Source organism: Desmodus rotundus, chromosome 11 (assembly GCF_022682495.2).
Source record: "Desmodus rotundus isolate HL8 chromosome 11, HLdesRot8A.1, whole genome shotgun sequence".
NCBI classification, from domain to species: Eukaryota; Metazoa; Chordata; class Mammalia; order Chiroptera; family Phyllostomidae; genus Desmodus; species Desmodus rotundus.
The window spans coordinates 605,703-623,464 of NC_071397.1; the positions used below are offsets into that span (position 1 = coordinate 605,703).

At 47.0% G+C, this 17,762-nt stretch overlaps 1 protein-coding gene across 2 annotated transcripts; it reads right to left on the reverse strand.

The window, feature by feature from the left end:
* Positions 1-873: 873 nt before the first annotated feature.
* On the reverse strand, positions 874-17,750 carry PPP1R10 (protein phosphatase 1 regulatory subunit 10). 2 transcript variants are annotated; one of them, XM_024557816.3, is made up of 20 exons: positions 17,616-17,750; positions 16,565-17,075; positions 10,477-10,594; positions 9,711-9,797; positions 9,417-9,552; positions 8,949-9,000; positions 6,504-6,581; positions 6,203-6,376; positions 5,937-6,042; positions 5,725-5,837; positions 5,130-5,230; positions 4,758-4,905; positions 4,522-4,680; positions 4,173-4,419; positions 3,944-4,007; positions 3,641-3,835; positions 3,406-3,481; positions 3,069-3,182; positions 2,285-2,905; positions 874-2,045 (listed from the first exon to the last, which is right to left on the reverse strand). In XM_024557816.3, the coding sequence occupies exons 3-20, from the start codon at positions 10,581-10,583 to the stop codon at positions 1,936-1,938; spliced, it is 2,688 nt and encodes an 895-aa protein (XP_024413584.1). In that variant the 5' UTR covers positions 10,584-10,594; positions 16,565-17,075; positions 17,616-17,750; the 3' UTR covers positions 874-1,935. The 2 variants fall into 2 exon arrangements, with proteins under 2 accessions (XP_024413584.1, XP_024413583.1); XM_024557815.3 differs by lacking the exon at positions 17,616-17,750 and adding an exon at positions 17,289-17,423.
* Positions 17,751-17,762: the final 12 nt, after the last annotated feature.

Here is a 17,762-nt window from a genome sequence, read left to right on the forward strand (position 1 = left end):
GAGGGTTGTCAATAAGGGAGTGGGAGGGGGAGAGGGGGGTAAAGGTACAGAGAATAAGTAGCATAGATGATAAGTGGAAAATAGACAGGGGGAGGGTAAAAATAGTGTAGGAAATGTAGAAGCCAAAGAACTTATAAGTATGACCTATGGACATGAACTATGGGGGGGGGATGTGGGAGGGAGGGGGGTGGGCAGGATGGAGTGGAGTGGGGGGGGAAATGGGACAACTGTAATAGCATCATCAATAAATATATTAAAAAAAAAAAAAAAAGAATAGTGGGCTTAAATAACTTCCTATTTAAAGTTAATCCTCTCCATGTTCTGGTCTCCAAAACCTCCAGTCTCCCCAGAAACCGTATGCTACCAACTAGGCCCTCCATTTAATACCTGTCTGTACCAATCGGGAGTGATCTTGTGCATTTCCTGGAAGCAGGTGTGCTTCCCTCTAGCTGGGCAGCCACTCTTCCCCTGCTTCTCACCGTCCCCACTGGAGCCACATTCGGGACACTGCCCTTGGGCCTCTCCGGAGGACACTCCCCGCCCCCTCCATCCTCGCCCTAACTCCTTCCCTGGACCATCCCGCAGGGCCCGCAGGCCCAGCCACAACTGCTGTGCCCACTGCCTGCAGCCCTGGCCCTGAGCTCTGCACTCTAGAGGCCCCATTCCTCGCTCACAGAATGCTGGTCCTCTGGGCTCTCCAGAATACTCCACTCTGGCAGTCGTCCACTCAGGATCAGCTCGGGGGCCTGAAGGTGTAACCTTTTCGTTCCACACTAGGGACTGCAACAGCCTCCACCGAGGTTTGTGTTGATGTACCTGAAGAGCTGATGACGGCTGGGTTTTGTTTTTTAATGAGTCCAAACACACCAGGGGTTAAATAAGCTGCTTCTCTTTCCATTGTTTATTATTAATGTACAAAATATACAAAACCAAAAGAAAAAATACTCATCCTCAAATACATAGTGGCTCTAACACAAGACCCTGCACAAAACCCAACCAATCCACTGTTTTCATAGAAAACAACTGATGCCGAGACAGGTGAAGGGGAGGACTGGGTGAGGACCAGTTGTGGTGTTCAATGCACCCAGGAAGGTGCTTGACAGGGATTCAGAAGTGGCCTCACTCCAGCAAGGTCCCAGGTGAGGGTCGGAAGCATGCTTGCTCCCAAAGCGGTGCATGTAGTGTGACTGTTGGGCCCAGCGCGCCAGGGTTCAGTTCATGAAAAGCTGGTCTCACTGAAGGGTTTTAGTTTCCCGAATGAGCTAATATATGCAAGGTGGACCGACACCACCAGCCAAAACCTTCTCTGGATGCAAATGTGAATTTTCCATCATTGAATCCAGCAGACCCACAATGCAGACTCCAGGTTCACAGGCTGCAAAGTCTTACTTGAAAAAGGACTCGGATTGTGTCCAGCTTGTGTTGGGAGGGAGGGAGCGGGGAGCTCTTTCAGTGCAGTGGGATAACCAATACCCCTTTTTACCACCTCCCCACCCCGTGAGGAATAATGAACTTGGCTTGGATTTCGTAAGTGCCACTGATCCCATGTCAGAGCTCTGTGCACAGGGAGGACCCAAAATAGGAGGGCACAGGTGTTCTCCAGCATAACCAGCGTAGGCTCTCAGATGTTAAAGGTAACACTGGGAAGGGGCTTGGGGTTACAGGGCAAATCTCCTCACAAAGTGAAGCCGACTGGGTCTCCTCTTGAGCAGCCAGGGTGCAGAGTGTGCCCAGTCCCCCTCCCCACACTGGAGGAGGGCGTGCACACCAGTCAGTGTGCACAGGTGATCAGAAAGCCCCCAGGAACACGAGCGGGACTGAGAAGGCCTGCTCCTCCTCAGCTGGGGAAGGGACGAACGGGCCTCACAGAAGCCATAACAGGGTGGAGAAGCGAGGCTACAGCCCACGGGGGTGTGGGGAAGGCAGGAAGAGCTCCTAGGGCAGGGGGGGGCCGTTGACCCCCGGGTGGTAGAAGGCACAGCTGTTCTCATAGCGGCAGTTGCCCTTCATCATGAAGTGTCGGCAAACAGGGCGGTTTGACATGTCTGGAAAAGAAGGTGAGATGGTTAGATAGGTCAGTGCCACCCTCACCCACTTCCAAGTCCACGGCACCCTGAGAACTGTCATTCAGAGAGACAGAGCCTTGAGGATTTCGGGGAAGGACACAGGGTAGGAACAGCCATGCATGCTGGGCACGGGCAAGCTCGTGTTCTGCAGGGGGTAGTGGCACTCCCAGAATCTAGAATGAAATGCAAGCCATATAGGGGGCAGGGACCATCCTCACCTCCTCCATGGCTGTGGCCTCCATCGTGCCCTCGGTGGCCCCCTCCTCCATGGCCAGGGCCATCGTGGCCACGGTGCTCATGAGGCGGCGGCCCTCTATGGTCATGGCCTCGGTGACTAGGGACATCATGAAGCCGGTGGCCATGGGGTCCCCCATGTCCAGGACCTTCATGGGGACGATGTCCACCATTTCCACCCATGTTCCCGCCAGGACCTTCATGAGGACGATGGCCACTGCCACTGCCCATGCCACCACCAGGGCCTTCGTGGGGACGATGTCCCCCACCCATGCTACTGCTAGGGACTTCGTGGGGACGGTGCCCACCACCTCCAACCACGCCTCCACCAGGGCCTCCTCGTCCATTTGGGGGTCCTCCTCCAGAGCGACCTCCTCTGGCTCCTCGAAATGGAAGAGGTGGAGGAGGAGGTTCATTTCCTCCTCGGCCTCCACGACCTCTATGGTATGGTCCAGGACCAGGTCCTGGGCCCCCCCGCATAGGGCCACCCCGCATGGGGTCACCAGGGCCATCCCAGAAGGGATCACCTCCCCGGGGAGGGGGTGGGGGACCCAGGAGGCGTGGACCCACAGGCCCACCAGGGCCCCCAGGGCCTCCATGGGGACCTGTTAGGAAAAAAGGGAGAGACACAATGTCAGCTACCTATTATATATTCAGGAAGCGCTCCCTCCTAGCCCACACAGCCTTCTACTGTTTGATCAATGCTATACTATCACAAGACCAAAGCTAAGCAGATAAGCCCATTCCAACATGTCACTCACCACCTACCTGGCATAGGTCCCCCAGGGCCTGAGGGGAAATGCTGTATTCCCTTGGGGCCCCCAGGGCCTCCTTGTGGAAAACCATTGGCTATTGGACCAGGGCCTAAGAGTCCATGAGGCACTGTTAATGAAAAAGGAGTCAAACAGTCAGCAAGAGGATTCTAGAAGAGCGACGTGACTTCTCACTTAGGTGTGCCCAACTGACGTGCGAAGACTAACCTGGCAGAGCAGTGCTCTCGAGTCTAGTCTTCCCTCTCAGTGTCTGGCACCCAGGGCCACTGCTCCCGCCCCCCTGGCCTCACTGCAGGCCTCCTCCCCCGGCCCGGGCTGGCCCTGGTAATTACCCAGCATCTGCTTGATCTTGTCTGAGTAATCCGGCTGCTTCAGCAGTTCCTCAGAGGGATGACTATTTGGGCTACCCTGCGAGGAAGATCAATAGAAACCAAGGTCAGTAGGGTGCAGCAGTCCTCACCAGCAGAGAGGGTGAGCCGAAAGAGGAGGGAAGTGGGAAGATGAGGAGGACGGGGTAAAGGAAGGGGCGTTCCGGGCACAGTAGAAAAGAGGAAGAAGGGCTCATACCATGATAGAGGTGAGGATTTCTTGGACATTGATGCCTCCTCCTCCGGGACCCTGGGGGCTCTTCCCAGCACCCATGCTTCCCATAAGATTGGCCAGAACAGGCGGCAACTTGGAGCCACCTGCCCCGTCAGGTGAGCCACCGGCCTCCCCAGGCTCCAGAGTCTCAGCATATGGGGTCTCATCCATGGGACACTCCTGCAAGCAGAAGAGGACAATGAGGACTGACTGCAGAAAGAGAGAAAGGCTCCGTGAGAAGTGCATTAACCTCAGTCACAACCCCGTCACCACATCACACTCACTCACCTCGTCTAGGGGGATGAGCTTTGGAGGTATAGGTTCATAGGACTCAGGGTCAGGCTCGTGAGGGCTAGCGGTGACGCCGCAGGTGAAGCAAAAGAATGACAGTCAAATTATTCATTCAGGCCCCAGAATTTCTTCCTAACCTCCACCCTCTTCTTAATCATCCCAGGTCATGCTCCCCTCCGGAGTCCATGTGCTCAACACCCCACTGCATGAGCCCCGTTCTGCTCACCTTTCCTTGTTCAGGAAGAGCTCCTGAAGGATTCCTTTCTCCCGCTCAGCCTGGATGTATCGCTCCTGGCTGTTGCTTCCAGGGGTCACAAGAGGTGAAGGCAGAACCAGGGGCCGGGGGCACACCCACGGCACCTTCTCCTCCATGTTGTCGTGGCTCAGACGCCGGGCAGTCTCAAATGCATGTCGGTCTGACAGTATCTCTCGCTTAGCTGCCTCACCAAAGTCCTTGATCTTATTCACATTTACTATTGGCAAGGAGGGAAAAAAGCAAGAGAGAAAGTAAGTACAACCATGTCCTTTTTAAACTCTTTATACCCATCTATTATATAGAAAATTTGACTTCTAACCTCGTTCAGTTTCATCTAGTTCAAAATAGAAATATTCTCTCAGTTTTCCCTCCTCAGGCCATGTCACAGTTTTCCTCTTCCTGCCTTTTCGGGTCAGCTGGCTGGCATCACCAGGGCTTTCCACAGGCTTTGCATCCAGAGCTCCTGGCTCCAAAGACGCTGTAAGCAGAAGAGGTTTCAGACCCAGGTCCTTCCTCTTAGAAAACCCCCAAATCTGGACCACTTTCTAGACTTACCTGTGTCCAGGAGCTCTGGGACTTCCACAGGTGGAACTGGGGTCCCCGGACGGTCTGTGTCCATAGCCTCAGAAGGAGGAGCTGGCTCTGGGGAAGAAGATTTGGCTGTGCTTGGTTCTGTGCTTGTTTTCCCTTCAAATGGGCTTGGCTATTGTAAAAGAAAAAGTTAATGAGCTGACAGGAAAGCCAAGGTCAAGGCAAGGCAATTAATCTGGTTCTAGGCAGGATGCCCCAACAGTTCATCTAAATGAAGATCTATGTCAAACGCTGCCCACCGCCACCAGCCAGCTCCTCTGGCTCCCTGACTCCGAGCTGCTGGGCCCTTCCTTCTACCTTTACCTGTCACTGACACCTGCTCCCCAAGGCCCGTACCTTGGCAGCGGTGGGCGACAGCACCTTCTTTTTCTTCTTAATTTTAATGCCTGGAACAGGTGCTGAATTGAGTGCATCCAGGAAGCCCAGGCCTTCCATAGCTAAAAGAGGAAAAAGTATAAATGGAACCATCATACCTCCTTCACAACCCTATTCCTGCAACATCTGGGCAGGAAAACGGGTCACTGGAGAACCTGCTGCGACTTGGGACACAATGAGCTCGAGACGACCAGCAAGACCAGCAAGCCTACGCACGAGAAACTCTTGGCATCGTTCTCTTTTTATTAAAGGCAGGGAAGCCACGGCTTTGGGTATAAATTAGAGCTCAGCTAAGGGACAGAGCCAGGTCTGTGGACACGACAGACTCCTATCAGCTGACAGTCACTAACCAGTCACTGAAGAGCACACCCCCCCTTCATCTCTGAAGTTACTCCTAAGAATTCTTATGAAAGGAAAGTCTCAGAAGTACAAAAATTAAAGGCTGCCAAGAAATTGAAGGAAAATGGAGAAAAACACTAAAGAGAAGGAGCACCCCCCCACTCCATTCCCAGGTGAAGTTTGCCCCTAATTCAGCGCACCCCCACTGTGGACTCACGCTGTGGAGGAATGATCTTCACTTTGATCTCTTTGGTGGCGTTGGGTGTGGTGTTGAGAGGCTTGTACTTCTTCTCTGCATGGGGTGCAACGTCTCCTGGGGAGGCTGCAGAACTGTTAGAAGAGGAATTGTCAAGAGCAATGCCCATTTAGCCCTTCTTTCCCTGTTCTCAGACCCAGCCCACTCAGAAAAGCCAAGCATGCAGTCCATACCTCTGACGCTTGAGGGGGATGGGCTTAAGGTTGTACTTGTCAGAAACCACCACTGCACTGGCGTTCTTCTTCACAGGCACCAAAGACGGGGTCTCCAGCTCTAATCCTGGGGAAAAGCCATGGTGTGGGGTTGAACTCACAGCCCACCGTCTTAACTCTTCCTCTCAGTTCATCTGGCCACGTACAACCCCCGGAGCTTCACCCTCTGGTCTTCCCTCTGTCACGTCATACATAACGCAGCAACCCCACACAGCCAACACCCTCACCAGTGGAGCGGAACTTGGCATGGCTGGGTGCTGTGGTTCGAAGAGACTTGGGCTTTTCCTTCTTCTTCTCTGGGGCCTCCTCAGCCCGAGGCTCAGCCTTCACTTCAGTGAAAGGTCGCTCGGGAGGGGTGTTTCGACTCTTTCCCTCTTCTTTACGTTTTTTCTTGTCTTTCTCTGTTGTGGGAAAACAAAGTAGAAAAAGATTTCAATTAGCTAAAGTGGGAGACTGCCAGGCAGAAGTGAAGCAGGCTGAGGACACTGAAGGCCACATGCAAGTGGGGAGAAGGACTGCAGAGCTTACCAGCAGGCTGGGTACTACTCTGGGAGCGGATGACAGCCATCCAGTCACTTACAAGGACTGAGGCCAATTTCCGGAGCTCTGTAGGTTAACAGAAAGGGGAAATAGAACAAAATATTATTCCTTCAGTAACAGATATTACAGAGTATGTTGTAAAAACTACATTAGTGCCCTGGCTGGTGTGGCTCAGTGGACTGAGGGCTGGCTTGCGAACTAAAAGGTTGCTGGTTCGATTCCCACTCAGGGCACATGCCTGGGTTGTGGGCCAATTCCCAGTAAGGGGCACGCGAAAAGCAACTACACATCGATGTTTCTCTCCCTCTTTCTCCCTCCCTTCCCCTCTGCTTAAAGATAAATAAATAAATAAATAAAATCTTTAAAAAAAAAACAAACAAAACCCAAAACAGTTTCATATACAAAGGGGTGGGCAAAAGTAGGTTTACAGTCATGAGTACATGATATACAGTTTATTCTTATGTTACTATTTATTTATTCTTTACTATTTATTTGTATTTATTTGTAAACTTACTTTTGCCCATCCCTTTATATCTCATGTAACTGTTAACAACAACTTGAAAATGTCTACTCTCCCTTCACAGGCATAAAAGCAGAGATTACTCATAAAACTAGAAAGTGGCACAATGGACCCAACGCCTAAGCCCTTCCCCTTCTGTTTAGAGAACAGGAACTAAGGAGAAAGCTGGGCAGAGTTCAAGTGTCCGAAGGGCTACTAGATTTTAAAAGAAGCACCATTATTCAGTGTTATCCTAAATGCAAAGTTTCAAGGAAGCGATTTAAGTCCATCTAACAAAAGACCTGTAGGCAAAATTTTTTCCTAGAATGCTGCTAATGATAATGGCTTTTTTAATTAGGTATAGCGAGGGTGAAACAAATAGCTTAAAACAGACTAATTTAGGGTTGCAGTTTATCTAAAGAAAAAAGAGGTCAGAGAATTTTGAAACAGAGAACAGAATTTGTTTGTAAATGTATGAAAATATACCTCTGTAGCTCTTTCCATTTGTACTTGGCAAGTAACATCTCATCTAGGGCATCTCTCTTCTCGCCAACATTTTCCCACTTACAGACTCACTTATGAATGAGACTGCCGTATAACATTAAAACCTAACTTTTCAAAACAGTCACATAACTGGCAATTTCTGTACCTAAGGCAAGATGAATCCCAGTGCACCCCCAAGCAGGAATATCCTAAAACCTGTGTGGAGCAACTGACACTGTGGTCCATTAGACTTCACTACAGTTGATACAGAATGGAAGTACAGGATAATAATTACATCTACATTCAAAGAGGGCAGCACAATTGAGCCATCTGGAAGACAGGGGACAATGCACCTGGGTGAAGAAACGAAAGGTGCGCAATGACCTCCTGGGCTCTTCTAGGACGTATGTCACACTACAAACTATTCCTAAAGGTACTCTGACACATCAGAAAACCAGTGACGTGCTCTTTATCTAAAAGGGCCTAAAAACTGGGAATTAATACAACTAAAATAATGAAAAATTATGGAATGTTTTTTTACCTGAACAATACTATGAGTTAAACCCTTTACCTAAGAAAGGGTTCCCAGTGTTTTCTCCTATAGCTAAAGGAACTTTAGAGAGGCGGACCCAGGCCTCAATGCTCCCTCCACACCAAATGGCCAAAGTTTCTTTCCAAAAGGGCTTAGGATACCATTCTCTCTAGACAAAGAGCAAATCTGAACTTTGAGCAAGGGGGTCAAGCTCTGCTTAGAATACCTCTCATATGCAGGGTACTGGGGTCTTATGCTCCTGATTCATGCAGTGGGTGTAAAGTCCTTGGGTATTTATCCCTTGGATACAAACCCTTTTCTTCTCTAAAGAAAAGGCTGTGACTTTCTGGAGCTGGGCTATGTCTTCAAGCCAGAACTGTATGGCCTTTGTCAGGAGCTCCAAAACCCTTTGTCTTAGAAAAGGAAAAAATCTGTTGCTCTGAACTTATGACCTACTCCAGGAGCTGGGATTCGGCCCATGCCCTACAGGACGGTGTTTATTGGCAAAACTATTATATTTATTGTCAGGAAAATAGACATTGAAAGTCCCAGAATATGCTATATGTATATAGAAGAACAGAAGTCAAGGATGATGAGACACACTATGATGATACTTTTCTCCCCCAAAGAATTTTAAGTGTAGGACTTTTACACCAAGAAATCTTAAGCATCAGGTTCTAGTTAGAGTAGGGTACCTTATCTCACACTCAATCTTAGAGAAATGAACAAATCCTGCTCAAAACCGAGACTAGGAGAGAAGGAGCAGGTCAGAGGAAGTAAATGTGTAAAAGAAAGAGAAAAGCAAGGGGAGATAAAAAGAGAAGGGAAGAAAGGCGCAGTCCGAGGACAGGGAGGGACATGAGAGGAGTCCAGCGGCAGTGAGGGAGGAAGGCCCAGGCAGAGGGAGGGCTGGCCCTACCTTCATCCTCACTTGACTTGCTCAGCTGCTTCACCAGTTTGGCCGTGTTGTTCTGTGAGAGATGGGGAGCAGCAGAGAGGTAAATGCCTGGAGGACAGTAAACCCACACAGAGCTAATAGCCCCCTAAATTCACAATCTCTTCATAGTGCCTTAACAGTGACTAACACTGACATTATACTTACCTTTTACAAAACCTTTGTGAGCATAGTCTTACTTAATCTTTAGAATAATACAATTAGGTAGGTACAATTATTTCCATTTTATAGATGAAAAAAACTGAGGGTCAGATATAGGGAGTGCCCCAAACCACACACCTATTAAAGGAGATACATTTGAACCAAGTCTTCTGATTCCCAATTCCTACTTTTCCTACCATTCGACCGCACAGGCCCAAGATCACAGCCATTATCAGAGTCAGTGTCAGTTTTTCATCTGAGGCTAAATCCAAAAATATAAACTGATGGTACCTGCTTGAGATGGTCTACGGTGAGTGGTAGGTGCTGCAAGGTCAGTAGAATTTGCTGCAACAGGGGTATGTTGTTGGTTGTCTTTGAATATGTCAACCAATTATTAAGAAGCTTGTAGCCACCGACGTCAATAAACCTGTAGGCAGGTAGGAGAAGAATCTAATGCCCTTCCTGAGTTTTGGGAAGACCACATCCCATACTTCTAGTTCCCCATCAACAACCCAAGACCCCACACCTCACCTCCCTCGCCTTCTAACTGCATCTTCCCATCCCAGCCACTCAAACCCCACTTACTTGACCAATACTTCTGGTGACCGGGTCTGCAGGAGAATGTTCAAGTAAGTGCATCGACTCACCATCTTTCGTGCTTCCTTCATCAGACTGTAGGAGAGGGTTAGGTTAGGAAGGGAGCAGACCGAGAGCGCCTCTTCTTCCAGCAGCAGAGCCTCTAATCTGTGAGACTGTCTGGAGAGCCCTGACAACTTTGGACTGTTACAAAGCGGTGGAGTCACCTGGGCCTCCAGGAGGGTGGGTGGATCCAGAGTGAAATAAAAACCCAGGGGAGGTTGGAAGACAACTGACGAGACACTGAGCCTTTGATCTGAGGGTCAGCATCACTGCTTCCCTAATGCACAGGGCACGTCTGATTCTGCTTGCAGGTGAAGAATCCTATCCTTCAAAAATCAGCCTTCAGTAGTCTGTTCAGGACTGGCTTAGCAATTTGCTTGCCCTGGGAAACTTTAAGATACCTGAAGGAAAATGATAGTTTGGGGATCTGAAATGTGACCCAAAACAGAACCAAGAATTCTGCCACCTGGCTACCTGCTTCCTTCCTTCCGAAGGGTGACTCCCTTGAGACTGCGGCTATTCAAATATCTAATTCCATTATGGCCAGGAACCAAGGGACCACCTTTTCCTATCACTTATTCTAAAATTATAGGACTTCAATCCTATCCCACCGACTTTTCCTTTCCTCTCCAGTAAAGTTCAGTCCTGTCTGCCTTAATTACAACACATGACATACTCCATGCACAATGAATCCAAGAAAGGGCAGACTCACCTGAAGATCTTGGAAATTCCATCCACATTCTTGACTTCCCCATCTCGGTTAAGGAAGCTATCCAGGCCCTTGAGAAGCTCTTTGGGATCTATGGGACCTGAACCCATGACCGAGGCTTCTGAGAGAGGACAAAACAAACCCACAGAATAAGTGAGTGGCAAGGACAGTGCCAGTATGTTTTTTAATTAATTCCACTTCTACATTTGACAAAATACAGTGACTAATTATTCAATTTGTGTTCAACTACACTCACTATTTTCAAGATAAAAATCAACACAGACCATTGTCAGCACTGAGAAAATACCCCTGGCCAGTTAAGCACGGTGCTACTAGATGACAAAACGGGAAAACAGTTCAGGTGGCAGACTGGGGCAAGCCACCTCTCTCCCCTCCCGGTTACATCCTTCTATGACAGCTGAACTTCATTAGTATTAGAGTTAAGATTCACATTCCTGTAACAAATGCTCAATTCTCCAAGGCATTTTTGCTTAATGTTAGGTTCTTGTTTCTCCTTGGTTGCTCGTAAATCTGGTTTCAAAAACAACTGACTTGATAAGAACTGGGACAGTCTTGGGTGTTGGGCTAAATGTCTTCTCAGATTAATCAATCCCTTCTTACTACAGCCCGTTTGGAGTCATAATCATAAGTGGCAGGATATGTACTGCTTGCACCAGCAGACAATCAATTCAAGTGACAGGTGATAAAAAAACAAAATCTGAAAACAGAACCTTTCCCCAGGGGAGTTGAGTAGCTCCCAAAATGGAGACAAATGGATGCGAATGAAATTAAGCAGGTTCAGCTAAGCCTTAAATAGTCACTCATTAACCAAACACTGCACAAGATTTTATTTCAAAATCAAGAGGATGACTGACTTGTGATTTCAAAGCAAACATGCAAATCTGACCCCCTATTACCCCCGACACCCACAATCCCATCACTATTCACGACCACCAAGACAGACCTGAAATTAGAAACCATGGAGCCAAAAAGAATGGAATAAAGGTAGACACTGGAAAAATGCCTTTACATTTTAAGTAGCTACTTTAGACTAGGTTGGAAAAGGAGTTAATTAAAAGTTAAACTGCTTTTATGGGACAGAGAAGTGTGAAGCAATTTCTAAGTCAGAAACCAAGTTCCAGAGAGGTAGTTGAGAATCAGTATGGTTCAGATTGGTTACTTTTATCCACAATGCCTCGAAACACCTGAGAATCAAAAAAGAAAGCCACCTCAGTAACATCTACATTTGGGAAACCAGGTTAGCACTGGGTAGGAAGGAGGCAAGGAGAAAACCACCCTGTGCACCCTGCTTCTAATACAGTTAACAGACAGGATTCCCAGAAGTGTGGGAAAATCAGGATTTTACAAAGATAACTGTATTTTGTGCAGAAACAAGAAGTTTTCTTATAGGGTAAATTAGTTCTCAGATAAAAAAAATGTCAACCTTTTAAGTCCTTCCGACAAAAAAGGTCAGTAAATTTCTAAATGCAAAGGTCCTAACAATCTAAACAAGAAAAGGCAGAAGCAGAGAAGCAGGGAGGAGGTTGGTCCTTAAGATCATACATACCCTGTGGGCTGAATACAGGGAGAGGAGATGATTTAAGAAATGCTGAGAGGTGAGCAAATCAGTGTTAATTATGCTGTGACTGCTGCCCTGGAACCTCTACAAATACAGGTAGAACCTTAAGTCAGAGGAAAAAACACTGAAGTAGAGTACCAGGTAAGGTTAGAAGTGTACAGGCCAAATCCACTGGACTGTGGTGATTCCTACAGAGACAGACACAGGGACAAAGGAATTCCCCATGTACTAGCACACTGTGTAACATGCAGACACTATGAAGGGAGATGTAGACATAAGAAAGGGATAGAAAACAGGTTTCCCACCTTTCGGAGATTGTAAAAGCAATGAACAAATCCAAATAATGTATATCAGAAAACAAGATATATATAATTTGACAAAAAGCCTTCAATTAAACTAACATCACTTCACACCAGTCCCCTCTAAACACAGCCGATCCCACTGATTCAAAGCCAGAGTTGAATATGTATTACCCTGGAGAACTCCCTTTCACATATCCAACTATTAGCTATGCCAACAGGACTGCTACCCCTGCTTCCTTCAGCAGCTCAGAAAACTATCACCTGAGCTCAAATGTTCCTTCAGTTAAGAGGTTGGGAGACAAAAGATCAATTAGTAAAAAACTAAATTGTCTAGTGCCTTCTGCTGGAAACAAGACCTAGGAAATTTTTCATTCTCATTCATACCAAGCAAGCATAGTCAGTCAAGAGAAGCTAGGAGACAAAGCAGAAGAAATGTTTTCTCCATTTCCATTCTTTTTTTTTCCTATTACATTTTGGAAATACAATTAACAAAACTTAATTTTGTCTCACAAGCACCAATCCTGTGATTAAAAGGTAAGTCTTCTTATTATCGCTTTCCTACAGGATTAGCTTTCACTCATTTAAAATTTAAGGACCCCAAATGTCTGACAACCTAATTTCCTTCTTTTAAAATCAGTACATTTTGAAAGAAGTTCCAAGGCGCTCAAGTGGAAAGGAACAAAGAGCCTAAATTCCTGGCACAGGCCCACAGTGGAAAAGGCAAATGAGCTGACCCGGGAGCAGCAGTGGCCAAGTGTCACTACATTGCCTAGCCATAATGTGGAGCCTGCAATGAAAGCTTAAGATTTCTGGAACCAAAAATAATCCAGGGCATGACATATTTTAATGTTCTTGAAGGCAGTACAGAAGGGGGGGCGGGGAGCCAACCCTGGCCTATCTCCACCTTCCATGCTGGGTTCCTTAGAGGGTGTTGCAGGAAAAGACCAGCACCACCAACACAAGACACTGGGGGAAGTTTTCTCCTGTTCTTACCAGAGCTAAGATTTAAAAGTCCTGAAGAGACACTGACTCCTGCCTCCAAAATGAATTTTACTCGAGTGTTATTCATTTAAAGAGGGTGAAAAATATTTAGCTTGGCTAAAATTATTCCATACCCATCACCAACAAAACAGAACTGGATTGGTTCAGGCCAAAAATTCTATGCAAGTCAGAGCCCTTTTTAAAACAATCCCAACACTCTTCTGACAAACAAGGCGCCAAGTTTACCCTAACTCAGAGGATGGAGCACTTCTGGAAATGAACATACTTTGTACCTAAGGTCCCCCCTAGACCCCCCTTCCTTTCTTCGGTGTTTGAGGGATTTCCTAGCTTGGCTCAACAGTGGACTGAATTATGCCTCTCAGGTGATTCCCAAGGTTATTCTTTTCTTCTAAGTATTAAGCCCCTACCCCTCAGTCATTTGAAAACCTGGTACATGAGTTCCCCCCAAAAGCTTAGTGAAATCACCACACCCACCGCCTCCCAACATGAAAGGATCCCAGAATATAACTCTGGCCACAAACTATGAAGACCAGGTTTTCCAGATGGATTTGGTTTCCCTGAAAGACTTTTCCATCTCCCATGTTACTTAAGATTTTCTTTATTAATCCCCTGCCCACTAAAAATCAGGAACCCCAGTGGGCAGAATGTTCAGCTCCCAAGGAAGGTATGCTGCAGAGGCCCATAGCAAACTGCTTAAAAGATAAAAACAAAAAAAACAAAACAAAAAACTTGTGGTCAGTAGACATGTGGAAGAGTCCCTCCCACCCAATCCAGAAGCTTAATAATTTGAGAACTCAAACCAAGTAGAAAATTGGCCCTGAAGTCTCACCCAAGTCCCCACATGGCATTTGTACAATATGGCTTTCCAATTCTGCTTAGAACCTTCATGCTTCAATGCAGGACTTTTAAAAAAGGAAAGTATGTGGAGTCTGGTAAAGACTTGACTTTGGAAGAGTTGGAGGAAGAAATGGACAGGGCACGAAACACCAGCCTCAGAGAGGGCATGGCTCTACAGCATGCACTGACTGCCACAGCGCTGCGCAAGGTGAAAAATGCAGACATTACTCTCCCACTGCTTTAAGGGATTTCCCTTAGAAGGAAAATAAATTTAAAAATGGTGGCTCGGGGGAAAATGAAAGCTGTGAAATGTAATACCAGAAAGGTTTTGCTTACCAGAAACCGTAGCTTGATCCCCCCTGCCTTGAGTTTACAACTGCGGCCTCCTTTCCTAAGATTCACTTCTCACCCCAGTACCAAAGTACAGGAGCTAAGCAATCGGAGAACGGGGCACAGCACGGAATGCAGTTTCTCCCAAAACCCAAGTGGGAATAAGGGTGACTGAGAAGAAATTCCTAAAGCACCCACTCTCCCCAGATCCCCATTATACAAAGCAACCAAATGCAGGCCCAAGGACTGGTTACTGAGCAAAACAGGCACAGTTCAGTGTTATCAGGCCCCTTTTGGCTTAAGTTACTTCCACAAGCCCTTGTGTCCTTCTGCAGTATGCCCCAGCACACATACACGCCCCCCCAAAGGCCCCCAGTCTTAGTTTCACTGCTTTTCTATCCCTGCCAACTGAAGTGGGCAAACTCCCAGGCAGCCGCGATGAGTGAAAGGTGGACAGAAAAGCATCAGGCTCACTGTAAAAACAAAAAACTAGTTGCCCAAAGAGATGAACAGCTTGAAGACCTAATTTGTCAGCTTTTTTCCTTTTAAGATGCAGGCTATTAAGGATGATAACCTAAAGAAATTAGTTAGCTGTCTTGCTGGATGCGTGCACAGGCAGCCCAGGCTGACGCTCAGGGGTGGAGTTTCGAGAGGCGGAGAAAGCAGCGGATTACATCACCTTTCAATGAAGCTCCACCCCCTTGACCAAGTTTCTAGGGCGGCCCTAGGCTCTGGATGGTAAAAGGGGAAGAAAAACAAAGTAGGGACGCCATTTTGTAATGGAGAAAAAATTTAAAAAGCTACTCCAGCTCTGCCGGTAGCTGGTTACATTAAAAAAAAAAAGCACTTTTGTAAAAAACCAAAACCGTCCCCCGTCCTTAAGCCATTGACCTATTTTGAGTAAGAGCATTGTGAAAATACATTAAAATATTAAATGTAACAATTTTCTGCGGGGAAGAATTGTACTTCCAGTTGAGGTTCAACCTGCGATAGACCACCCCCATCCTGCATACAAAGGGAAAGGGGGGGATTTGGACCCCTCTCGACAAATAGGATTGAGGTAGGACAAGAGAAATATGGTAGACACAACCTGCAACGCCGCTTGGAAGACAAAAGGACTAGGAAAGTCGCCATATTGAAGCAGGGAAGGTAAAAATCCTTTTAACGACACAATCTTTTAAAAAATGCTAGCATTCAATTGCACTAAATGGCTTTTAAAATGATACTCCTGAATTTCACATTCCCCACCCTTTCCACCCTCTAACTATAGTCTCATCAAAAAGTACCAAGTTAAAATGTTAAACTTGCTTTTAAATATCTTATGCAACCTACAACAATTACAAAACATTTACGTCCCCAACTATCATCTTGTATGTACTGGCACTAAAACTATATTTTGTCCTAATTGTCTTGCAATCTTTATTCCTAGATTGCCACTTATTTTAACCACACAAATACACCCCAAACATATTACATTAAAATTTAGAGGATTTAACCATTTTAAAAGTCATAGCCAGCTAATACTTCTCTGCACATCTCCTTACCCTGCAATCTTTATGTACAGATTGCTTATTAATCTGGCAAATTGGTAGGCGCCCTGCTTGTCTCACACACAAAGAAGTGGGACTTCTGGGCCACAAGATCCACCATCTTTTGTATGTGAGCTCATTAACCCTTTTGAAGACTGCTGCTTAGGGAGGAAGGTAACCATCCCTCCTCATTAAAAGCAAATTTAGCTCTCTGGCAGTCTAGAAATTGGCTGGATTACGAAGGGTTAACCATCAAAATCCTCACTTGCTGGCCCTCCCTCCAACCTCTCCTTGCCTGCAGCAGGGCCGGTTAGAGGTAGGTGGTAGGGGAGACAGAACTAGACTGTTTAGACCCAAAGGCCCTTTTTAATGGAGAGTAAGTGACCGGTTTGGTCCTTTCTCCAGTTCTCCGTTTTGTTCTATGGTCTCATTTCTTCCTCCCATTTTTGATTTCACAAAGGGAAAGGTTGATTTCTTGTTGCAAGGCTCGTTTTTGAAAATTCGACACTTACTATCCAATTTTTTTGCGACGTCAGCACCTCGGGCTCAGGGGGGAGGGGGTTAAAATTTTGGAGAAAAAAAATTAAACCACCAACCAGGACCCAAAACTCTATTTGGGGGGCCTCATTGGATCAAAAAGTCTCTTAAAAAAACAAAGGCCAACTCAGTATTCATTTCCCCCCCACCCAACTCCATTTAGGGAGGGGGGGTCGCAGAAAAAAATTTCTGAGTGGATTCAAAAAAGTAAACGCTGGATTAAGTGAATTTGGGTGGATTTGGGTGGGTTTGATTATTTTTGAAGTTATGTGGTGACGGTCCTTCGGCCACAGATCTCAAGTCCCAAGAAGCGTGGGCTGGTGGGGTGGGCAAGATAGGTGGGAAGGGGCAGAAGACACAAGTGGTTGGGCTGGTGGCTGCTGTTTTCCCTTTCCCCCCGCTCAGGATCCTTTCAAGGGCTTAGAAGTTGCTGAGTCTTGTTTCTTTTTTTCCTTGTGGCTGGCCTTCCTCCGAGAAAATTCAAACCTGGGATAAAAGGAACACAAGGGAAAAGATATAATCAGCATGGGCTGCTTTCGTACACCCCAAATTACCACCTTTGTTGTCCCACACATCTCAACGTCAAACCCAGAACTTATATAAGTTGTGGCTCTCAAATAAACCCATGCCAAACCCATTTTCCAGGCCAACGCTCTCAGCAAAAATTTAACCCCCAACCGACAAACTACCGGAACTTACCTCTACACGAACCCGACAATGGCGGCTGTCGGCTCGGGCGGAGTCTTTTATACCAGGACACCACCCAACGCGCCCAAACGTGCTCGTGCGTTCCCCTTGTCGCGAGACATGGTGCTCGAGGCGTAAATTCATTGGCCAACCCGAAACACAACTAGCTTCCTGATTGGCTATCCTTCGTTCTCCTTCGCTCAGCCCACTCTCCCCGCCACATTCGGGACTTTTTTCCACCTCCTTCCTGGGGAGGAGGGAGGCGCGTGCGCGTTACCGGAGCGCCTAGCACCTTCCTTTCCTCTGCCGCCACCATTTCCGCCCTCGAAAACATCTTACCGTGGATTGGTGGAACGGGGCCGGCGCATGCGTACTGCGGAAATCTGGGCCAAAATCGACTTCAGAATTGCTTAAAAGGCAAACTCAAAGTATAAGATCTAAGAGTCGTAATGATTGGTTCCTCAAAAACTTAATTTTGAGGCCGAA

What these genes read in the sequence shown, in the direction of transcription:
- PPP1R10 (XM_024557816.3), bottom strand. Translation starts at nt 10,583, where the DNA reads ATGGGTTCAGGTCCCATAGATCCCAAAGAGCTTCTCAAGGGCCTGGAT. An exon ending in TCACCAGAAGTATTGGTCAA is followed by an intron (nt 9,553 to 9,710) that starts GTAAGTGGGGTT and finishes ACCTGCCTACAG; the next exon opens with GTTTATTGACGTCGGTGGCT. An exon ending in AGGCCACAGCCATGGAGGAG is followed by an intron (nt 2,046 to 2,284) that starts GTGAGGATGGTC and finishes CTTCTTTTCCAG; the next exon opens with ACATGTCAAACCGCCCTGTT.